Source organism: Poecilia mexicana, unplaced genomic scaffold, assembly GCF_051168715.1.
Source record: "Poecilia mexicana isolate PSO_F unplaced genomic scaffold, ASM5116871v1 scaffold_16, whole genome shotgun sequence".
In the NCBI taxonomy this organism is placed as follows: Eukaryota; Metazoa; Chordata; class Actinopteri; order Cyprinodontiformes; family Poeciliidae; genus Poecilia; species Poecilia mexicana.
Genome location: NW_028263385.1, coordinates 24,491,277 through 24,515,973, shown reverse-complemented (window position 1 = coordinate 24,515,973; position 24,697 = coordinate 24,491,277). Strand labels below are relative to the sequence as shown.

At 41.4% G+C, this 24,697-nt stretch overlaps 1 protein-coding gene across 2 annotated transcripts in view; it reads right to left on the bottom strand.

The window, feature by feature from the left end:
- Nucleotides 1-10,638: 10,638 nt before the first annotated feature.
- The window catches only part of trak1a (trafficking protein, kinesin binding 1a), a 31,026-nt gene continuing 16,967 nt past the window's right edge, over nucleotides 10,639-24,697 (bottom strand). For both annotated transcript variants that reach the window (XM_014989217.2, XM_014989216.2), the window contains 13 exons: nucleotides 23,726-23,842; nucleotides 23,410-23,510; nucleotides 23,132-23,240; nucleotides 22,006-22,084; nucleotides 21,770-21,900; nucleotides 21,567-21,641; nucleotides 20,327-20,464; nucleotides 20,160-20,236; nucleotides 19,822-20,061; nucleotides 19,404-19,732; nucleotides 16,959-17,429; nucleotides 15,804-15,906; nucleotides 10,639-14,201 (listed from right to left, as the gene is read on the bottom strand). In XM_014989217.2, coding sequence (XP_014844703.2) covers nucleotides 13,145-14,201; nucleotides 15,804-15,906; nucleotides 16,959-17,429; nucleotides 19,404-19,732; nucleotides 19,822-20,061; nucleotides 20,160-20,236; nucleotides 20,327-20,464; nucleotides 21,567-21,641; nucleotides 21,770-21,900; nucleotides 22,006-22,084; nucleotides 23,132-23,240; nucleotides 23,410-23,510; nucleotides 23,726-23,842 — 3,027 coding nt within the window. In that variant the 3' untranslated portion in view covers nucleotides 10,639-13,144. The remainder of the gene's footprint in view (nucleotides 14,202-15,803; nucleotides 15,907-16,958; nucleotides 17,430-19,403; nucleotides 19,733-19,821; nucleotides 20,062-20,159; nucleotides 20,237-20,326; nucleotides 20,465-21,566; nucleotides 21,642-21,769; nucleotides 21,901-22,005; nucleotides 22,085-23,131; nucleotides 23,241-23,409; nucleotides 23,511-23,725; nucleotides 23,843-24,697) is intronic.

Genomic DNA, 24,697 nt, shown 5'->3' with positions numbered 1-24,697 from the left:
AAACTGTTGAATTAGGGAGAAAAGGTTTCAGTGTTTGTGCATCCTAATTTATACATATACAATCTCATCTACGACTCATTGCCTATTTTTCCAACTTTAAAAAAGATTTGAGATACTAGGTAGGTTTATTACAATTATGTATCATTTAAAAAAAATTATTTTGAGTTGAAATGTTAGGATTTAACCCAACAGAAATCCCACGTTTACTATTCACCGAGTGTCTAAAGACCGTCTGGAGGCTGCTGCGAAATTATTAAAAGTTACAGCTTCCTCAAGCTTTACACTGACGACCCTCAATAATAATAATAATAATAATAATAGCTCTGAGGGAAAATTGTGGCACTTAATCAGAGCTCGAGGTTGGCGACGCTGATGACTTTTGGGGAATGTCTGAGAATCTCAGGCACTCGTAATGCGGCCGAGTATTTAAATTCAGCCATTTTTAATGTCAGAAAGCGCGCACAGACACAATGACTCACACAAAGCAAAAACCACGGGGGAGCCCAGAATTCGCATGACAAGAGCGACAGTAATGTAGGCAGCGTTTTTGACCCAGCCCTGCTTTCCGATGACAGATGGAGAGAAAGAGAGTGCACTTGTGGCGGGAGCGGTCCTGATGAGCAGAGCAGCGTGTCTGTGCATGTTAACAACTGTCATGACCTTAAAGTCAAGTGGACAAACCAAACATAAAAAAAAAACAGCAGAAGTATTTGCTCAGAGTTTAGTTTTTCTAGCATCGTAATAAATTCAAGCATTGGGGGGGGACTTGCAGAAGGAACTTGAGTTGAACAGGATCTTATGTTTTTTTGTTTTTTCCCAGCGTGATGCACTCTCTCACACTGAGAGTGCATCTGTGTTACTCTTCTGTTTTATTTTTAAAGCCTTCCGGTAAAATTCTGGTGGATGTCGTGTGTTTAAATATTGAAATCAATACACATAAATACCACTTTTTTTTTGTCTACGGAGCATGTTTCATCATAGTTTGGTGCCTTCAAATCTACACAAAACATGAATAATTCAGTCAGACTTTGCACTGTTTTCAAGATGGCTGAGTAATCTTAAAAGGTGCTTCATTCTCACAATGAGAGCAGCTGATGTCGGGTCTTCATAATATGTAGTGAGCACGATCATGCTAATAAGGAAATTAAATTATGAACATAAATGGTACAAAGGCCTCTCCTCTCCAACCAAAATCAGTCTGCAAGAACCAAGATAGAAAAAAAACTGTTTGTGCATCAAACTTGGTTTCAAAGAAAACGACAACAGAATAGGTAAGAACACAGTTCATCCCACAGAACAAGAGATAATTCAAGCTAGCAGCCAGATCACAAGTATGAAGTTTCCTAGGTTAAAAAAAAGGCATTTCTTTGTCTTTGTTTTTATTTGTTTTGACAACTACGGAATATTCTATACCTTTCCCCCTTCATAGGATGAGTAGCTGCACCACTCAAGTCTGAGTCACAGGCTTTGCAACGCGTTTGGCTGCAGCTGCTGTCCATGCCAGTATTTTAAGTGCAATCCCATTTACCATGTGTGGCGTTGGCTTTAAAAGGCCAGAATGACATGCTGCGAAAAAAAAAGTTGTAGACAGGATAAAACTTAAAACTGTAGAAGAATTAGACTTTTTTGCTGCTTCCTTCCACTGTCACTATGTTTTGTATCACCATTTCGTGGCTGGTTATTAAAAAGCATTGTATTCACAGAGTTGGCCCCTGAGTTACTGAGCCTCTCACGTTTCTCATCTGTTTTTTTTTTGTCTTTTTGTTGTAGAAATCACCAACTAGACCGTCATTTAATGAGCTAACATTTTGCTTTCCAGTCGCTGCTTTCACATGGCTGACCTTTTTTTTTTTGTGATTTTTTGTTTGATACCATCGTCCACGCTTAACGCCACGCTCACTTGAGCGCAGATTCTTTCACATTCGTGTAGTTTTTTCTGTTTCGTTACTTCAGACATAAAAATGAAAATAACATTCAATACTTACAAGCTCAAATACAATTGAAAAGGAAAAGGTGTAAAATGATTTTAAAAAAAAGATCAAATATTTTAATATTGTCTTACTGAAATATTTTCTTTTTCTGTAAATAGAGGTAGATTTTCAGCTGAACCGCTCCTCGATACATCGTCTTTTATTAAAATGTCACTTAAAGTTTGAGTCAAACCTCCTGGCAACAGAAATCAACATGTCAAAAATAATCAGATAATCAGTCTACAACAACTGAAGAAACATCCAAGAAACACTGATATGTTGGAAGCACGTCTACATTATATTATAGCAAAATGTGATAAACAGTCTGTGCATTTTCAGCTATTCTAATTTTGTTTTTATTTACTTTTTTTTTTTAAGGAGTGTATTTAATGTGACAGCGCTGATCCGACTCACTTTGGAAAAAAGAGGAGTAAAAGGTCAGATTTTAAAATTCATTGGATAATACATCAGAATTGCTTGTGTGTTTTTATATTATCCAGCATTTTTTTTTTTTAGCTCCATACATGTTTCACATTAATCCAAAAGTAAAAAAGAAAAACTGCACAGACCTCATTTTATACTCATGTAATGAACATGTGTCACTCTGGTGTAGATCTGTCTGAAAAACACTTTCACCACTTTGACTTCTTCTGCTATAATATTTTCTATGACATATTTTCTCTTCTGCAGTAACCAGCAATTGTATTGTTGCATAGTTTTTTTGGGGTTTTTTTTTTAGAGCTGAGTAAGACCTCATGTGTTCACAAATAACATGCTCTCGATTAATTTGAGCGTCTCTGCTGCAGACGGCTCTACTCTGTACCTCTGTACGTCCCTGGAAACTCAACAACGCATTCAGGTGTGTCAAAAGTCTCTCCTACTCATCAGCAGTTTTAGTTCATCATCTTTCCAAGAATGGGCCTCGTCTTATATTTGTGGGTCTGTTTTGGTCCTGCAGGCTCGTCAGTGAAGTGCAGGTGCGTCGCTTCGGCTCATGTTGAAGTGGACGGCTCTAAAACGTGTCACGCTGAGGACGGCGGATTAGAAATGACACTGGCTGAAGGTCTGTGACTCTGTGTCGTTCTAATTCTTTCCTTTTTTTTTTTTCCCCCCTTCTGCTGTTGACCATTACGGGCAGCAATAAAACATCGGGACGTGTCCACAGGAGGTGGGAGCCATAAAACAGGCCCGTCCTACACAGAGAAGTGTGGCTAATGAGTGGAAAGCACACAGAGCTGAGCGGCCGTGAAATGCAACGACCAAATAAAAACGGCAGATATCAAAACCAAAAAGCTTCAGGTATAGGCGTTAAATACACTTTATGGAGATGGTCGTGTTCATGTTGGTAATGCAAACATATAATAAAGCTATTATAATGTCATTATTATTCAATTACTGGGCGTGTGTTTACTGTTATTCTGGTCTCTATGCAACAGTAGTTACCGCAAAGAAAACCTTGACAAATATTACATATAAAGAGATACTTGAACCTCTTTTCCTCTGCACGTAATGACCACGGCGTAAAATATTAGATTTTTGATGTGAGTATTGTTGCGTGGCTGGTAGTGAAGATGACCTTTGAACTATGTCAGCTTGACTGCTTGGTCAGTATCTTCAGTACTTCATGAGCTTTTTATTTTGCTCTTAAAACAACACCTTTCTCATAACTGAGCCTATTTTTGCCTTTTACAAAAATGACATTTTTACAACTTTATTGTGGTTGAATAATCTTGTGGTTGTTTGTTAAAGTTTCATATGTTACCTCATGCAGAGTTTATTTTGAAACTGCAGCATTAATCCCTGTGAGTCTGACTGTTTTTCACTTTGCTTGTTTCAATAAATCCCCAAAATCTTGTTTCTGCCTTCATCATGCCTATTTCTAGGTCCTTCAACTCACCATAACATGACATGAAGTGCATGTTAAATCATATTTTTGAGGTAAGAAAGCCTTAAAATCTTGACTGTATAAACAAAAAAATATCCCAACCTCATTTGAAAGAAAGCCTTTAAAGCCTTTTGATTCAAACGAATCAAAAGGCAAACCTGCTCTACTGTACATGGAGCTGTGCTCTGTTGAAGTTTGTCATTCAGAACTTAGTTTAAACTTTTTTTAAAGATCTCTTGACTTGAGGGAATTACAGATGAACTACCGACAACATGTCTGCAAAATTCCAAGCAAAAATGAGAAATGGTCAAAATAACGACCATGTGACAGTTTTTTCTAGACTATAATAATGCAAAGAAAACAAGTTCGTATTCATTTAGAAACAACAATATTTTCACTCAGGAAGAGTTCAGAAATCAGTGTTAGGTGGAATAACCAGGAAGTTTTCAGTGCAGTGGAGTCTCTTAATGTTCTCTAGAGCTGTATGTACATGCAAACCCTCTAAACTAAACCAAGCTGATGCTACACTGACTCATAAAAACCTCTTCCGTTGTGCAGCCTCTGCTCTTGTTCCCAATCCTTAGCTTCCTGTTGCCGATTCACACTTGTGAGTCGGCTGTCAAGGGCCATCAGCGCGGCCCCGGCAGCCCTGCTGTCACTCTGCCAGACGTGTCTATACGGCCGTCCAGCAGCTTTACTCTGGGACATTTGCATTTAAAGCATTTCTGCAAACTTTTAAAAAAATCTTGCGGCTGTTTATTAAAGCCGCATCTTTGGGATATAAATGTCTTTCCAGCTGTGTTTCGTCGAATCCTAAAACAAGCAACTGCAATCTAGAACTATCCAGAACCTCTAAAGCAACGTTTGTATTAAATATGGCTGCAACGTTGCGAGTACTTCAACTCACAGACACACCTATACCATAATTAATCCTGGCAATGCTTTTAAAGCAAAGACACCTTTCTGTTCTGCCTGCTTCTCTCATCTTTTGCTCCAAACTGAATAATTCACACATGTCCAACTTTGTGTCTCCTACTATAGCAACGTGCAACAGAGACAAAGGCTGTATGGTTAACCGCAGCAGTCGTTCTGTGCGATAATGTCCGAACACTTTATTCATATAAACAAAATCTGCCTCTCTAAGACAGGCGCAGACAGATAAATAAACACGACATCTTCATGTCATGTCATCTTGTTCTACATCCCTCCGATGACGCAGGTGATGCAAGCGGAGGCGGCTAAATATAGCTTTGTGCTGGAAATGTCATCACTGTCACATTCCCAATTAGAGGCCCTGGTATGTTTGCTAACCTGAGCTGGTTCCGTCCCAGAGGTCTGAAGCAAACTTCTGAGTTCGGATCCGTCGCACACGCATGCTGCCGCCATTTGCCTTTGCTTTCACCAAGGAAATTCCTAAAAATTCATATTTTTGAGTAAAAGGTTTAAAATCTACTTTATTGTGAAAAAGGGTTCTTGTGGAATTCTGCCTCTTTTTTTTTTGCTACATCAAAATTGAAAGACTTGGTGTCACATATTTGTCATCTGAGTTGCTGCTTCGACCAAATATTTCAGAAGCGCTAAAAGTACAGATACGCACAGAGTTAAAATCAGAAGTTTCCATGCACTTTTATTTCTAAACTTACCCAAAGGTCTGAATGAATTACAATAATATTAAACATTTAACACAAACTGCCATCCTCAAATGAAAGGGAATAGGTGAGAAGGTTCAGGAACAACCCGTCACATCAATCCGGTGACATGAGCTCAAAAGAACCGTCGACGTCGAATTTAGTTGAACTTAAACACGGTTCAGACTCTGAAGTCACGAGCTAAGGCCGAACCTCTGTGAGGAAGATGGTAACGGTGCTCAAGGGATGAAGGCTGCCCAGGGGTTGATGGCGAAGGCGCTGGTTTAGAAGATGACCTTGCCGATGAAGCATCGAGACACTCTAAAGTCAGACGTGATAAAGACTTCCCAGACGGTGTACGACCGCACGTCGGCTCTGAAGCCTTAAGAAGACAATTTAAGGCGGGATAGTCAACCTGAAGACGATGCTGGAGATTGAAATGATGACAAATCTTTGGAGGTGGGAAATCTCAGAAGAGATGTGGAGGGACTGGAGAGAAAGACGAAGACGCTGCACACAGTGAAGTCAAAGACAACAAGACACAAACCCAAAGCGGGCCAAACTAAACTGAAACAAATCTAAGCCAGACATCTGCACAAAATGTAAAAAACAATTAAACGTGGTTTGAGTCACCGGTTTGGAGACTTTTGTCGTGCAAGCGGATCCGACTGATTGGCTCCCACATTGTTAAAAAGTTTTCCAGCAAGTCGCACCGTCAGGGAGCAACTTATCATTCCCAGCTTCATTCAGCAGCTCATGATGATGAGCCAGAGACATAAACAGCTGTCCTCAGCCACAATAACAAGCAGACCTGCAGCAGATGGCGGGGCCCCGACAGGCCTCTGATCACAGCATCACGGAGTCAAGGCTGGGAGCAGTTCAAGAGACTCGGAGGCCGATTAAACTCAAAGAACTGTCACAGGTTCTCCTGGATCGTGTGGAACAGATGGGAGGAACTCTGACAAACTTTTTTGTTTTGTTAGATAGCGCGCTGAAAAGCTTCATGACGGGGGCAGTTCTCTACCTGTTTAGGTAAAGCTTTAATGATTAAAAATAATTACTCTGGCCCACTTCGACGGGCGGAGTAAGATGTGCTTTTGGGGTGTTTGGGCTTCAGAGAGCCCCCATAATCTCTCACCCAAAATGTCAGAGGTTGTCAGGAGAAAAGGTCAGCCGACATTTCACCAGCTCACCGAGAGCAAATGCAATCCCACCTCATTTGATCTGATCCAATTTGCTGTCTGGCAGGTTCTGATAATTTGATGTACGTATTGTTAAAAGCTAAAAATGTCACGACGCTGTGATGATTAAAGCCGGGGTGAGAGGAATGGAGGGCCTTCCTCACACCGTCTACAATTAAGAGGACCCCCCCGAAGTGAAAGACATTAACTCTCAATTTGTTGTCCCTTGTGGAAGCGCTGGCGATCACATGAAGGATCGTCGCTGCTGGAATGAATTGAAGAGCGTTTCCGGCTCACGCTCCGACAATCAGAACGACGAAGGTGGGAAACCTCACTTTGCTGGTTAAATTGATGTCTCTCTCATCATTTAGGAGGTTTGAATTTCCAATTTCTATTTATTAAATGACGTTCACTGAACAGGTGGTAAAGAATTGGCACGTTCAGAAAATGACGTGACAAGATAAAGACGTCTGTTAAAAATGTTTGTTTGCAAAGATTATTTGTCTGAAATGTACAATGATACTTTAAGATTTTATGTGCCTAATGTATCAAATAAAACAAAAAGATAAATGCAGATTTGACCAGAAACCAGTCGGTGACAAGAATCAGAAGTTTGATTGTGAACAGAAACCCTTCAGATGAGATCTTTTACAAAAAGGTGAGTTGCTGCCACGTCACACTGACGACACTCTTGACCGACTATTGGCTGTTCTCAGAATGAAAGAGGTTCGAAAACAGAAGTCAGAAGAAGCTCAACTATCCTGCAAGAGAGTGAGCGAGAGCAAAGCGTTCCTCCTTTCTCTTTTAGTCTCTCTGTGTGCGTCACGCTTGAAATAAACCCGAAGCAATTTCAAAATAAAGCTCAGAGCTCATGGCAAAAGCCGTAATGCCCCACTTGTGAACAATAAAGCTTTAAATAATTTGAATTCAAAATGAACAAGTGTTGGTTACTTTATAACCTTGATTACTTACACTCTGCTACTGTTTCTGTATTTTTTTTCTCTATATTTTACAATTTGACATTTATTCATGAATTAAATCAACCTTTAAAACACATTTCCAAAGAATTCAGTAGGGGTTATTTTAACCTAACCTAACCCATTTTTTTCATCTTATGCAGCTTTTGGTTGAAATTTCTCTACTTTTCTAAATGGCTGCTTCCTACATACATTATTCAAGAGACATTGTTTTTTAAAAGAAAATTCCACTTTGTTTTCAGAACTAAAACTGATATTTATTGTCCTTTTAAACGATAATATTGAATATATTCAACCTAAAAAGTGATATGAAAAACCTCCATAATGTGTTTCCTCATCATTGCGTTGTTTACTGGTTTTAAAATCATGCAGTGTCTATAAATAAACAGCTCATGCTGCAGACGGCTGGCCTGGAGCTGCCTGAAGGGAAATTTAAGGTAAACAAAACTCAGAGGAGTTGGTAACTGGGCCTAAGAATATAATTCCAACAGAACAATAATCACAGACATTACAAAATTAGTTTTTAGGTTTTACACCTGGATCTGAGAATGGGCATAGTTTAAGTTTCAAATATTTATGCTGGATGTCAAACATGAAGGGAATAAGTAAATCAAGATAATCCCTGCTTGCCTGATTTAGACTCTGTTAGGATCTTTTTTTTTTTTTTTTTTAAAGATCTGTTTTAAAATGTTAAAATAAATCAAACTTTTGTCATGTATGTGAACAGGTTTACCCTGTCTCCACAGCATGATACTACCACTACCATGTTTCACAGTGGTGACGTGTTCAAATCTGATTTTAACTTCCTATAACTCTCTGTCTGCTGCTTTTCTTAGCTAAATTGAGTTAAACATAACTTAATTTAGCTAATTCAGAATAGCCGAATTTCACAATAAAAACATTTTTATTTGATAAAAACCTAAGTTTTTGTTGAAAAAAAAAATGCTTGTGTTTTCTATTTAATGTATGTTGACATATTTTTGAGATGAGAATCAAATGAAATCAAAATGTACAGATCCTCGTTTTCTTTCTTGCCTCAAAAGGTTTTTTTTAATTAACTTTTTTCCATGACGGTAGCAACAGATTGTGATGCTTAAATTTTGTATGTGAGAAACTTTAAAACAGCAAACAGAAATCACACATATGCAGGTCTTAGTCTGCAATGGTTTGACTACTCTTGGACTGACATTAAGGAGTTTACTGTTGAACTTTTTTTTTTTTTTAAATAAAATGCAAGTTTTATTGGTGACTATAATAGAGTGTAAATGACAGAAATTGGTCAAGTAACCCAGTAAATCCTCCCCCACCTAAGCAGACGTTCAAGGCCGTATCTGAGTTTTCTGGCAGACCCTCAGGTCAATTATTCAAGCGCTAACCATCTTCTTTATGTGAAGGGCTGACCGCAGAGGGATGCAGCTGGTCAGCCTCCGAGGTTATAATCACACATCCCGTCTCTGAAGTGACCTTTTTTTCCAAGGAGCTGGTAATTGCTCTGTGCCAAAGAGTCCTGGCCTCTATCACATTCACATCAGCTGAAGGGGGACATGGCAATCCTGCCTGCACAAAATTTAAGCAGATAAAACTAAAGTACTTTAGATGATTTCTCTGTGATTTCTGGACTTTGTTTTCTTGTTATTTATTTCTTTAAATGTACATTGGGTTTAGCTGCAGCTATCTTGAGGAACCCAAGGAAAAAAAAAAAGGTTTGTCTTATTTTCCATCTGACTCAGCTCTGCAGAATGTTCTCATTTTCCCCATGTAGGAGACACACCTGCCCGTCTTCCTCCAAGCACCGAAAACAAATTTGAAATCATTCTGCGCTGCTTACCCATCTGTCTTCATCCTGTTTCCATCATCCAGAGAGGAAGAGAGTTGTCAAGCTTTCCATTGAACGCTTCTGGTTCTTCTCCTCTAATCTCTATTATGATTTTCAAGAATGAAATAAGTATTATTCATGGCGTAAATTTATTTAATTGTGTTTGTAAAAACCCTTAAAATACATCAATACAAATATCTTAAATTAGGTCTACTTCCGCTTCCATGCTTTGGATTGCATGTGGTTTGGACACAGTGCCCCCCAGTGGAAAACAGCTGTCAGTACAACAGACAAGAAAGCATTTCGCAAAAATCATTTTTAGTACAGTTATTATAAAATTTGATAAAGTAACAGTTACCGTGAAACTAGCTTCATATTTGGTATATATATATATTATATATTTCAGAGATCTGAAATAGCTGCTGAGATCCAGATGTGAATAACTGTAGTAGTCTAAAATGTTTTTTCATCTAATATTACGATTTAAATTTGACTTCAAGTTTTTGTTATGTTAAAATAAGAGTATAATCTTTAGAAATATGTACAACTGCAGCCCCTTAAAGAGACAGAATTATATAAAATGTACTTTTTCTGAACTTTAAGTCAATTATAATATCAAATTAAAGAAACTTCGCTTTAATTAATTTATGCATATTTGAGAAATAATTTAATCTCCCATGGCAACCACTCAGCTGTGCAAAACACCTGGTTGGACCTACTCCCGCCTTCGATACGCAGCTCATCTTCGGAGCTAAAGTTTCCAAAACTTTTGTGCTTTCGCCTCACAGAGCAGGCCTTCCTTGCTCAGCTCCTTCAGACTAGCCAGTAGTAATTAGCAAACGCCTGGTGGAACTGCACATTTGCTGAGCTCATTATACGAGCCACTTCTCAGTGCAGTGCAGGTAAAAATGTCTTTTAATGGTTGATAGAGGAACGCTGTTATGAAGGTGGCGTCTCAGAAAGAGCAGGAGGTTTTAAAGAGACATAGGCCCAATTTTAAGAGTTGAAATTACAATTTACTAGATAACACAGTAACTAACATAGTTACCATGTTAATTATGCTTAGTTAATACAGTTACCTGTGGTTCTAAATGTAAACAACATAATACTGCCCCTTTATAGCTGAGAGGAGCTGAACATCATCGGATGTACAGAATAAAGTCAAAGTATAAAGACAACAATTAAATCTCTATTTTATATTTTATTGACAGTTGGACATGTTTTATAAAATAGAGCCCACCAGTCTCTGGCTAGAACATATTCCCCTATAATCCTACATAAACTACTCACCTTTATTACATTTTTTTAACCATACTTTATATATATATATATATTTATATTTCAAAATTATACATGTTTGTGTTGCATACAGTTACAGTGAAATGATTAAATCAGACAGAAATCTGTACAATGGCCCTGGAAGCTGAATAATAACTTACATTCGGATGGCGTGGCACAAAAATTACATTAAGACACCTGCTGTCGTACCAACACTACCGCTCCATTCTTCTCCTCTGAAATACTGAGTTGTTTTATTTTTCTTAAAATGTGCTGCTGCTGAAGGCAGAAACAGCGAACAATCGAAGCCCCTGGTGGCAAGAGAAATTATTCTAAAAGCCACTGAAGTATGAAGGATTTAATTCGTACAGTAAAGGTGATTCCACATGACACTAAAATAAACACAACCTGAAACATCCTTCACTTTAAAGATGTGCAATTGTCACTTGCGTGACTTACGAAACAAGCTACAACTTCTTGGTCCAGGTACAATGTCCAAACCTAGATTACGCATCGAAACGCCTCGTGAAAACAGCAACCTAAATGTTGATCTGTGTAAAAGTCTGAAACGCTGCGTGTCGGGATCACCGTGTAGTTCACCGACTCGTTTTACAAACGTGAGCATCAGTCGCCCCTCGTTCAGGTGTAGTCAAACCAGAATTTTAAGAACGGGCGGCTCTGCTCTGTGGATCGAACCGGAGCACAAAGATTAAAGCTTGAACTGATCAACTCTGCAGAGACAGGAGCTGGAGATCAGCAGGATTCAGATTTCACTGCTCTCTGCCATTTGACCTGAACTGAGTAAATTATGTACATTGCTTGGAGATAAAAGGTGGATCTGTTTCCAGCTGTGCTGAAGTTGCACGTTTTGCTCAACCGCCATGTCTGTGCTCATTTCATCTGTGAAACTCCCACACCTACATTCATAAATTTTATCCTTTACTGCCTGGATGCATATGGACAGATCAAGCTAAATAAATGAAGGGGGAAAAAAAGGGAAATTATTCTGGGACTCCGTCAGATTGAACAACAGCTTTACTCTATTCCCGTAGAATCCAACATTTTATGAGGACTTAAAACAAAACAAAAAAAGATAAAAACATACATCTGAAATGAGAAGAATGCACCGAATCTCACGCAAACCGCTGGATTGCACAATTAAAGTCATGTCTATTGCACACAGCAAAACAAAATGCAAACAAAAGGACAACAAATGCAATCAGTTTTCTAATGAAATACAGTGTGTTTGTTTTTAGGCACATAAGAACATTCAGTCACAGCAACAAGATATCTTAAAGCCCCAATCTGGATTTCTTTTCTTTAAACAACAAAAGACAGAAAAGGAGGAAAAGACATTGTAGACAAAAACTGTGACCCCTTATCAGCTTCAGCGCAGAAAAATGGAAACAGGCATTTTTAGAGTCTTTTAAAAATGCCTAAACTGCTTCATGAAACATGTTTAAAGGAAAACATTTGACGACATTTATAGGCTTTGGCGAGACCAGCCAGTCACGTTAAATAATGAGAGACACACCAGGAGGTCGTCCGGTGAGCATAGTCCAATGATTTTTAGCTCGGTGAGCTGGTAGGAAATGCGACGGTCCAACCATTCCTCCGATTAACGAACACAACCAGCACAAACACGACCGTGTTGTGCTGGCAACGACGCGAGAAGAGCAATCAAAGTCATCTGGTTTCGGCATCAGCTTATGTGTTAAAAAAAAAAAAAACTGAACCGTAGGAAGTACAAAGAAGATATTTAAAAGGAAACTATATTTTATGACACGAAGAGGCTGAAGGGAATTCAGAAAAATTTCTCTTTTTTTCTTTTTTTATCCATTTTAGTTTTCACCCTCTGACTGCTGAAAACTGCTGTTGAAATCGGAGATGTTGGTCGTCTCAGAGTTCATCTAAAGGTCTCGGATTGGTCAGCTGGGCAGAGGGAATGAGCTATTCGTTTGGTTCAAGTACGCTGGACCAGCTCAAGGACGTTGGCTGCAAAGCGGCCACAGAAACCGATGCGTCTCCATATGAATTCAGTCACATGGTAAAGTACTCCAGACTGGGGCTTTAATAATATACTATTTGCCACAGTATATTGCATATACAGTACATTGTACAATAATGACACAAAGGAAGGCAGCATACTCCGTCTTTGTTAATCTGGCCAGACAGTATTTAAATATAACACAGTGTAACAGTTTCAGCCACTCCTGCTCTCAGTCGTCACTCCGACATTTTATTCAGACTACTGGCTGTCAGGGGAAATAAGGGCGGATTGTACCGGTCTGCTTCTGCAGACGATGTGTGCGCTAAATATTTTTTTGGCTTTGTATTTGTATGTGTGTAATGATAAACATGAAAGTGTAGTAAAACGCTGTTATTTTGGCCTGACATACTGAGTTTTTCCTACCACGTCCTGGTTTGACCCTCACTGTCTTGACCTTGTGTTGCTGAATTGTCTGAATCCCAGTTTGCCCTGGCATGTCTCTGTATTACAGTGTGTGGTGTGACTGGTTCCAGTGCGTGTAAAGTCTGCGGTATGTGAATGGCCTTCCTGACAACGGAGGGGTGTGTTTGCACTTTGCCCGTTTCGTCTGTCTGCGCCGGACCCTGTGGCTGTGATGTTTGCATCGTCTGTGGGATGAGAGCGCAGGGCGGTCCGCCGGGGTCTTTCATGGCCATGCTGGCCCCCACCATGGCCGGATAGCTTCGGTTCCTCCTCAGTCCTGCATTCAAACCCGGGAGCCCGCCACCCAGGCCGCTGGAGCTGAAGGGCGCCAGCAGACCGCTCCCGGAGGAAACCGAGGCGGAAACAGGGGAGAGCGTTCGGAAGCGTTTCAGCTTGTCCACCAGTCCGAGGTTCGCCACCTCGTTCTGGCCGTCTTCGTCCGCCTCGCCGTCGTACTCTCTCTCCAGATCCATCAGCACTTCCCTCAGAATGGTGCGAGCCGGCTTGGAGGCGAGGAAGGCGTCGTAATACGGCGGATCCTCCTTCGAAGGGCTGAACTGAAACGCGGGCCGCGCCGTGGCGGCCGAGGCAGATTCTTGGGGCGGGGAGCAGGGAGGGGAGCAGGGCTGAAGGAGGAGCGTGTCCGGTCGCCTCACTGGCGGTCTGACTTCATTCTCCCCTGACTTGGCCGCGTCGCTCTGCACCTGCACGCTTCCCGTGGGCGTCGAAGCGCCGCTGGCACCCAGCCCTCGGTCCCAGCTGCGAGGATCGTACACCGAGGCAGAAATGCCACGCTCCAGCAGGAGGCGCACGAGGCCTAGGGAGGTGCTGGTGGTCTTGGTGGAGTCTCTCAAGTTGGTGGAGGACTCGCCGAGGGAGAGCGAAAGGGAGAGGCGGCGCGGGGTGCAGCAGGGGGTGTAGGAGGGCGTGTGCGGGGCCGAGAACGGCACGGGAGAGAAGGTGTGGGTCGGAGTGCCGATGGCAGAGCCGCTTTGGCAAAACGCTACCGCAGGGCTGGAGGCGTAAAGAGGAGAGGAAAAGTAGAAAAGAAGGCATAAATGACAGTCATCAGGTGAAAAATGTTCGAGTTCAGAAACAGATGAACTTGATTTATCAATAATCACCATAATACATCTGCTTAACAACTGAGGAACAGAGAGCACTGTGATTTTTCTTCTTCTTCTCCTGAAAGGCTTTTCTGCAAATCCTCCAATGAATTTCAATGAGAATACCTTCTTATGATATAGTAGAGAAAAACAGCAAAGCCTAACAAAAACTGTGGGGCATAAATTGATCAAAACATTTTGATCTCTACTACCGACGTTCTTCAAAAATAAAGCTTGTAAGGCTGGTAAAGGCTGGAAAGAAAAAAAAGAACTTCAATGTCTTCGATCTGCACAAAACCACAGATGGTCTTTCTCCCTTTCGGGGCTCAACACAGCTGCTCATCTGCCTGCATCTCATCCAGTTCCTGCAGCCTTCATGTTCACACCACATCTCGGCATACGCTGCTCCTCTAGACTCACTCATTTTCTGTCCTTCCTACCAGCTTAGATATTAGATAATTATCCAATGTGTACAGGATTGTGTCACTTCACATATCAAGACTGGTCAAGCTGCAAAAATTTATCAAAAAGCAAAAGATTAACTTCTAATTTCACAGGCCAATAAGTGAGAAGTCACTTTTGCTCAAAAAGACCACGGATGTCTGACAGCTTTTAGTAAAAACTGCATCAACGTGTCAAAACATGCACGATTCATTTGAGTTTAAACAAAGTAGGTTTAGAGAAACTTGCATGCAAACCCACTGATATTTTCTGAGCAAGAAACCTCGACAGCAGCACAGCGATCATGTCGAGCTTCGTTCCGACTCCGTAATCATTAGATTTCAAGCATGATTAAAATATTAGTTATTTTGAGGTGTCTGCAATGTAGCATTTTTTTTTTTGTTTTTGTTTTGCAGCAATTTCCAAACCTCAGCAGTCAAACGCCTCGTTACAAAATAAGGCAAAAGTCAATTTAAAAACATTCAGTGGAAAGTCAGTGGGTACGACAAATGCTTTCTCAAACTGGATTTGAACTTTCCGTAATCATTTCGTCCCAAAAGATTTTAACAGGCCCGAACACTGTTTTCGTAATTATTATTTCGTTATTATCGGTATCCACCTCAAAAAGAAGCTTGTGCACACTGGATTAGCGAACAGATTTAGAGGCAAACCCTGATGTTACTCAGGTTCAAACACACCCACACAAGGTCTTTAGAAATGCACAGCCATGCACGTTCTCACCCATCTGCACACTGAACGGTGCTTTCAATGGGTCTGCTCTAATCCTGCCAGCAGAGCTATTTGATACAGCTCCGGCTCGTCTTCCTCATCACATGACCTGTCGAGCCAATCACACAGCAGGGACACAAACACTTGAGTGACCTCCTGTGACACCAAAATGTGTTTCGAAGAAAGAAAAAAAAAACGAGAGAGAAGCGTCCAGCTCCATTTAATTTGTGTAAATTAACAGCGATTTGAAGTGAATATTAAAGGAACCCAAAGCAGAAAAAAAAAAAAAAAAATCCGGCTGAAAAAGTGCGCGTTGGTAAATATTTGGGTGTTACGTTACCTGGGGGACACAGAGGTCAGCTGGTCAGACGGGTGGAGAATCCTGCAGGTGGTGAAGGTGTAGGTGGAGCTGGTGTGGGACAGACATTTCCCTGGGAAATGGACTGGAGGAGGAGAACAAAATAAAATTCTGTCAGCCGTGATGAAAAATGCACCAGAAATCATACACTGTAAAACTGCATGTCGTAAAGAAAGGGGGAAAATAGATCGCAGTCACAGTTCAGACCCCAGGTGAAAGCACCCGTTTTAATTAGCCCCGCTTTTGTATTTTTCAACTGATTTTTAACATCTAATGATCTTCTCAGTTGTTGAAAGCTGACCTCCTGCATTCAAGTTAAATGCAAATAAATCGAAAGCAATTAAAGAAAAAACAAGAAGAAAAAAAAAATTCCCCCTCCGAATCAAGATTAGAGTGAAGCAAGGATAGAAAATGAAGGGATGAAGAAGAAACAGATGAAAGTTGCGTTCTCTAAATGAATCTCAAATGATAGCAGCTACATGCAGATATTGTCAAAGACCAAACGTGCTCAGGTCAGGGTTAGTGTGTGTGCGAGCTGGTAGAGGTGACCCTCTGACAGAGCTGCTGAATTAGCTCCGAGCAGCTCTGAGCGTCGCGCTTTCACGTGACACAGAACAGCTGCGGGCGCAACACCTGATGCAGCCTTGGCGCGCGCACACAAGCCAGCGAGCAAACTGGATCCAGATACGATGACACTTCTGTATCTCTGCACTGCGTCAGTCATGTTCAAACTCTCATTTTTTTGTTTTGTTGTTAAATTTTTAGAACTTTGCAGGTTTTGGTTTGAGAAATTTGCCAGGCCCTGAAGGAAGTGAGAGCAAAGCACAGGCGGCGTATGAAAAGGAGAAACTGAGAAGGAGAAAAGAAAAAAAAAAGTACAAAAAAAAAAAAAAAGTACTCTGTTTGGACGGAGGCGGACGGCTGTGTGGATAAGGCGTGGCTCCTGGCTCGAGCGGAGGTTGAGTGTGATCATGCAGGAAGTGTTGCCACGTTACAGCTGCGAAACGTCCAGTGAAAGCCTTCCCTTCACTCCTTCCACCCTCCCACCCGTCTTCCTCTGCCCGTTCCTTCTATTCTCCCCGTGCTCCAGATTTAGTTTCATTGGGTTTCTCTTTTCCTGCTAAAACACTCCCTCACCAGGCATGCGGTCCACAGTGGCGGGTTGCAGGGCCTGGAGCTCCTTGAGGTCCGTGTGCCTGCTGCGCTCCGAACAAGAGGGAACGGGTGAGGACGGGGAAGGGCGGGAAAGGGGAAGGGGCGCGCCGGCGACGACTCCATCTTTTCCTTCCACTGCCTCTTTCGGACCACAAATTGCTCCATTCAGTCCTTCTAGCTGGTTGCTGTCCTTGATGTTGCAGCAGGCGGAGCCGGCGGCGGTAGAGCAAAGGGAACCTGTCGGAGCGGGGCTCTCTCCTGACGAGCCGGTGAACGGGTCACACAACGCCTCGTCCTCCTCCGGCTGGTCCAGCTGCCAGCTGTCCTCCTGCTCCTGCTCCCGGTCCTGCTCTAAAGTGCGAAAGCCCTTTGTGACCACGCCCGGCCGATGGTCCAGCAGAGCCCCCATGTGTGGCTGAGCCAGCTGCTGCCATGCGTGCAGGGTAGCAGAACCTGCACAAGTAAAAAAGGAAAGCCTTATGTTACCGGAAAATACGCTAAAGACACTCTAGATGTACAGCAATTCACAATAAGACCATTTCAGCTGTGCTTCTACCCGAACATATGTGACCCAATGAGCTGCAGGTTTATAAACCTATTGAGAAATCAAACATTGGGGTTTATTCCTTAGCAAAACTAACATTTAGGTCTGAAATGTGCAGTGAATGAACAGGAATGCTAACAACACAGGAAGTTAAAAACCCACCACACAACCTGAATCAGATTAGCTTGTGAGAGTTAGCTCTGTTAAGCTGCAGCACTATTTTCCACTGAACAAAATATATGACCAGCATAAAGATAATAATATCAGAAAAGATGGTGTCCATGTTTTAACTGTCTAAAAAGGGCAGACAGCAAAGTGAGCAAAATGTCTATGTCAAGTTTCAGCACTTTCGCTATTTTGGGTGCTTTTTATGTAAAATGTGGGAACATGTGAGCGAATTAACTGGGGGAAAAACAAAAGAGACAAGAATATAAGGAATGGAAGAGGAGGAAATTAGATTTTATTAGGGAAGTTTTTCACAAAGAAAACAGAAGTTAAATGGAAGAAGAAAGAATCAAATGAAGAAAAGAAAGCTCAAAAAGAGACAGAGGGAAAAGAAAAGCGGCTACAGATGAAAGAGAGAAACAAATGTGTAAATGTCACGTTTCAGAAGACCGATGTCGTGCTAATAAATATTTTGCTCAGGAGGACAGAAGAAACGACACAGAGAGCAGAAACAAACCTACAGGGATGATGAAACGGTGACAATAATCTACGAACATGTCACGTTTTGCTACGTTACAGTCACACACTTCAAGGCACTTTATCACAAAAAAAATCCCAAAAGACACAAACAGGAGGAGCAGAGCCAAAAATGAACAAAAAATATATATACATGATAATATTTTTGTGTGAACCTACATCTCACTTTGTTGCTTTTACACCTGAATTCCCTCCCAACTGTGGAACGGTAAAGGATATTTCTAATTATATACTCTCTATTTTGTTTATTCTATTTGACCCAACTATAAAAAATGTTGAATATTCTATGCAGAAAAAAAACACATTGTTTTCCATCCTATTGTTTATGCTACCATGTCGGGGGTTTTTTTCTCCCATTTTATTTAATTTTACACACAAGACAGCAAAATAGTGCAACGTATATGTTTATGATTGTAATTTCAGTTCTGAACACTAGGTGGAGGGAAAACACTGCAAATGGTGCATGAAGTTACAGCGACCAGGAGTGAAATCTGACTCTCTCAGGGCTGTTAAATATGGATATTTAGGCAAATGAAAGATGTAACAATTAAGCTGACAAACTTAGTAAAAACATAAGGTTTATGCCTAACGAATAAGGCATAATTTGGACAATATAAATGCACACAAGCACAAAGTATGTTTGGTTTGAAAAGTATATCGACCACGTACTCATATTTTTTATGATCTGTAACATTCCTGCGTTGTCCTGTGTGGTTTCTACACTTCGAACCAGCAGCGCGGCTGAGTGTGTCTGAAATAAAAGGAGTGCTGAAGGTTCAGACTGCCTTCCTCTTGTCTGAAGGCCGTCAGCAGGCCTCTGCCCAGAGCCGGAGGAGCTCTGAGGGGAGGCTGGAAACCCGACTGGCTGCGAATCTCCAACAGACTGGAGCTTCTGCGCAGCTTCGCCTTCGGTGAGGCGCTCAGGAGGATCTGTGACTCGCTCTGGTTATGAAAGATTAAATAGCGGTTCGGGTGTTTGGCGTCGTTGTCGTCTCGCGTTGGACCAATCTGTGTCTCACTGTTTGAGCTGTTTAGAAAAACATAGCTGTAGTCCTGCCTCTGCTTCTGGTTGGGATTCTCTTTTCTCTTTGAGTTTTCGTTTGCATTCAGGAAGACGTTTTGGGAGCTACGACTTTTCTTTCCCTTATTTGTGTCAAGAGGATCATGAGACCAATAATCACCTTCCAGCGGCTTTACAATCTGCAGCTTCTCCGGCAGGTAGGACCTGGCTGTGATGGAGTATCCCGACCAGATGCTTCCGAAGGAGGGATGCGAGCAGAACGACAGCAGGCTCTCCGTTGGGGTCCCCGGGTCCCCGCTGCCATCAGCCTCTCCCTTTTCCTCCTCTTTCCCCAGGTAGGCCAGCTTCCTCTCCCTCTCTTCTTCGAAGAAGCGTTTCTCCGAGAGGTAGTTGTCACGGCGCAGCGACAGGCGGCGCAGGGCTGCCTCCAGGTCCCTGCTGCCCGGGGTCCCCGGCGTACCAGGGGGCCGCTTGTTGGAGTCTTCCGACCTGAGGAGAGAAAGAGAGATGAGAAGAAGAGCAATCTCTATTTTTTTTCCCTTTCTTTCTGCTTGCTAAAGATTCAGAATGTTCCTCACCCGTCATCCGGACCCTCCAGGATGCTGCTTGTCCTGTTGTCCAAGATGATCCCACTTCCTGTTTCGCTCCCGTAGATGGAGTTGGAGCGAGGCGTGCCCGCCCTGCTGGAGCGGCTCGAGGTGAAGCACGAGTTCTGATTGGACCCTGGGATGTTCAGAGGGGAGGGGGCTGCAGAGGAGCGCTGCTGTCGCATCAGGTTGAGGTTTTTCACCGTCTGGAAAACCCGCTTTGGGTGCAGCCTGGAGAAACGAGCGACACGATCGCGTTACTACGGAGATCGAGGGATACATTCAAAGTATCACGCAGGAACAACGTCAGAGCGTAAAACTAAAGGCACCTCTGCTCTTCTACGTCTGGATCGTCCATCTGAAGCTCTTTTCTCATAGTTCCCTCTATTTCTGCTGCGAGCGAGTCCTGAGAGAAGAAAATTAATCCATTCATTCTGCTGGAGCCGACAGTCCGCTATACTGAACTGCATAAAGCTGTGACGGCTCACGCGCTGACCATTGGGAATAAGCCCAGTGTGTGGAAACGCCTCGGGGTGCTGAGAGGTAGAGATTTATTCCTCAGGTTCTTCAACTCCTCCTGAGCCTCATGGAGGATCTCCATGCACTCTGCATACTTATCCTGCAGCTCCCGCAACTGAGAAAGGAGAGAGGAGAGGCGGAAGGACAGAGAGAAGGGGAAAAAAATGCAGCAGGTTTGGCTTTTGACTTAAAACATAAGATATATATTTTTAAAAAGTCCATTGCAGAGTTCATCGCTGCAAAAACATAAAATATTACAAAGCATTTTTGTCAGATTTTTAGTGCACTTGAAATAATACAAACTAACTTACAAGTAACTTTTCAGCTTGCTTTAAGTCAATAAATCCTTAATATTGATGAAAAAGTTCCAGTTTCATTGGCAGATTATTTCATTTACAGCAAGAGATTTTCCCCATGTTAAAAAATAAAATAATCTGCCAGTGGAACGAGTAGTTTTTTTTTTTTAAATTCAAAATTAAGGAATTATTGACTCTAAATAAGATCCCATTTCTTGCTGAAAACTTACTTGTTAGTTACTTTTGTCTCATTTTAAGTGTATTAAGATATTTGCAGTAGAAACTAAACCAAAAATACTTTTTGTGTTTCTGCAGAGTAAAAAAAAAAACAGTTAACATTTCAACTAAATATCTACCAAATTTAGTCTTGATGCACCTGAGCCATTAAGACATTAGTTTCATCTAAAAACTTTTTGGTTGAATAAAAATAGTCTTACATTTAGATCTGAAAGGGAGATAAACTCAAATTATTCCGTTCAAAAACCTCCATCTAAGTTTAACCTTGACCTAAACCTAATTAACATCCCGTTTCTAATCACTGCAAAAACTGGAATCTAAGATTAAAGATCTTGGATTAATGAGATTTATGCTTATTTCCTGTCTGACAAGATTATTTTTCTCACAAAGAGGTTTTTATGTTCGAATATTTTTCCCGTTTTAAGTGTTTTTCTACCCAACTAAAGCTTGATATTAAGAAAATATTACTTCTTATGAGTAAATATATAGTAGAATACTTCAATATCAATAGCTGCAAAGCAAACTTCAAGTCTAGAACTTAGTTGTCCAAGTAAAAATTAAAAGAGTTTGCTGCATTAGGAGAACGCTTTGGTCCTCAAAAATCGTCACTTTTCACGTAAATAAGAACGCACATAAAATAATAATAATAATACCGTTAACTGTCCTTTACAGTCATGCGTTTACCTCAGCAGTGAGCTGTCTCTGGGCGTCCTTGGCTGCACCCAGGTGCTGAGTCAGCTCTTCGTTCTCCACCGCATACTGTGAACACCAAGGACAACACAGGACATGCAGTCGCAATTCTTTTACCTAATGTATCTAAAAATCCATGTTTGCATTAGGAGCTTCTTTTAATTTTTTTTTTTTTTTTTTTTTAAAGGCTTTCTTACGAGCTTCGCCTTCTTCTGCAGGTCGACGATCTGAGAGAGGAGGTGTGTGATTTCCTCCTGCTGTCTGGAAGCGTCCTCGCTCTTCCTGGCTAGGTCTTCTGCCAGAGAGGAAATCTGCAGGTTGGCAGCTCCTGGGAGGGCAGAAGGGGGTAGGGGGGCCGGAAATGTTATAGCCACTGAAATTTTAACGACAGATGAGATAAAAGAAAAAAGAAAAAAAAAGATATAAAACTCACGTAATTCTTTGACACAGTCATTGACAAGCTGCTGCTCTTTCTCTTCGTACGAGATGGTTTCCGTCTCCAAATGAGTCGCCTGGGAGGACAAATGGATAAAACGGTGGTCAATCTTTGCAATCACCTTCTCAGAAAAGGTTCCACGATGCGTTGATTTATCATGGAAAACAGATGCAGGTTTTATTAAAGCGTTCTGATTATGTATTGCCGAAGCTATGTCACTAAATTAAGGCAAAAATGTAAAACAACCCTACTTGTTTTACAATCACAACTTGTGAACAGGGTGCACAAATACACAGAGGGTGAAACGTGCAAGGCTAAATTACCCCCACATGTCCCACTAATATTTAATTCAACGTCATTCAGCTGCATGATTTTATAGCCCTCAGGTTTCTGCCGAAACTGACTGAATATTTCAAAATGGTTTATTTCCATTCAGAGATTCAGAGAGTCTGAGCCAAATCTTCGTTCAGATTGAAAATAAAAAAATTGGTTCAGGAAGAATAATTCTTGTTAAAGTCAAGGTGAGGCCTTCGTACCTGCAAACACGTCACCATCTATCAGGTAAAGTGGTGGCAGAATTAACGCTGAGGATCTATTTAGTTGTCGGTGCTTTTGGAATAAACTACAAAACTCCCTACATCTTCAGGAGTTTGTCACCCAAGATGTTTTCTTAAAAATTCAGAAGCATATGAATGGTCAAATAAAGGTTTCAATATCAAAATAAAATTGGTGTTTTGCACAAAATGGGTGAGATAATACAGCCGAAAAGCTGGACAGTGATATCAAATCAGCCTAGGAACTGGTCTTGGATTGGATGCATCATTAAGCCTCTGGAGTGGCCCCGACTTCAACGCAATTAAAATTTGTAAAAAATCTGCTGAAGCGCTGGATCTGTGGCAGAAAGTCAACATATTTAAATAAACTCAAGTGGTCAGATTTCCAGCGTGGGAACAAACTGAGGGCTAGAAATAGTGTGTGTGGTCTATTTTTAGCCACATATGCAACAGAGTGATTAATCAAATGTTAGTGGGCTTGTATTGGAACTGGTGTGTATATCTACTTCCTGTTATCTGACATGTAGACCATCGTCAACATTGCAGGGAAAGCTTATGCTTCTACGTACCGCAGATCGCAGTGATTTGTTTTCTTCTTCCAAATCTTTGAGTTTCTTCTGCAGGGAGTCCAGCGGGAACAGGGTCGGGGTGGACAAGCTAGGTTCACTCAAACGCACCCTGTAAACGCACCGATATTTCAACCTTTATCACATTTCTTTTATTTAAACACCCCCAAAACAAACAAATGATGATTAGACATTCAACCGAAACTTCTCAATGTCAATTCAACACCGCAGCTGCATGCAGACGTGACCGGAGCAGACGAAGTGAGTGTTAGGACGCTTACGGTGTGGAGGTGTTGGACTCCCCCTCACTTTCCTCAGCGGCGTTGGTGTAGAACTGCAGCAACTCGTCCTTCATGGAGAGGTCGTGACGCAGCTGAGACACCTGGATGTGAAGACATGTGGAGAAATGATGAACACCGGACAGGGGAAGGAAAAAAAAAACAAAAACAGCTGATGTGGAGGATTTTGTTCACAACATGTCCAAGCACCTGCAAGGCTTGATAAAAAAATCTAATAAACCTGCATATGTGGCAGTTAAGTATTGTCACCTTTGACCCTGAGAGACTACAGAAGCCCTTTAATGTTGCTGGTGTGTACCTCCTCTCGGATGTGCTCCACCTGCTCCTCCAGCAGCTCGTTCCTGTCACTCAGAGCTTTGTTCTTCTTCAGCAGCGACTGTCCGATGCGAGCTGCCAGCTCCAGGTCCCGCTCTTTCTGCTCCAAACACAAACTTTGATTTAGAGCAATTAAAAGAAATATATATATATTTTTTTTTACTTAACCTTTATTTTAAACAGTATTAAATGCCATTGAGATTAAAATCTCTTTTTCCCCAAAAAGGAGTTCTAGCCAAGAGGCAGCAAAAAATACAAAACTTCAACACCATAAGAAATTACACTGTTAAAGAAAGCGACTAAAATGTTAAAACAACAACAAGTGAGTTGGTATACCATTTATGACTTTATTTCACAGTTAAATGTTCAAAATAGTGTTTTTTCTCTTTCGCTTCTCAGAAGGTGGGAAGACAAGTGGAGAAAGTCCCAAGTTCAGGAATTGAACCCTGGACCGCTACTATTGACTATTAGCCTCCCAACTACAACAGGTGTATGTTTATTGTTCAGGAGAAAGAAATTTACCAATCAGTTTTGATTAATTAAAGTGTATTTAAGTAGAATATCAGCCTTCGTAGTAATATACTAATCTTAAAGAGGAGGAAACATCAGCAAAAATAAAAGAATAAAACAAAATATGAACTGTTCAAGCTTTTACTGCGGGCAAATTTATCAGCGTCCCTTCATCAGAGCTGCACAATATACAATGACCAAATTTTTCAGAATCGCAATACCGCTGTTATCCAGATCAGTATTATAAAGAAGTCATAAATACTAGCCCAGTTATACAAGTACCAAGAAATCCCTCTGTCTGTGCCAGTAATATACTGTAGTTGGTCATTGCTTAGTGGGGCAGAAAATGTTTTAGGAGGATGTTGGAAAACTAAGATTTACTGGGTCGACTGCTCCCTGCTTCCAACAAAAGCAGAAAGACGTTAACACCGCTTCGTCAAGTGTT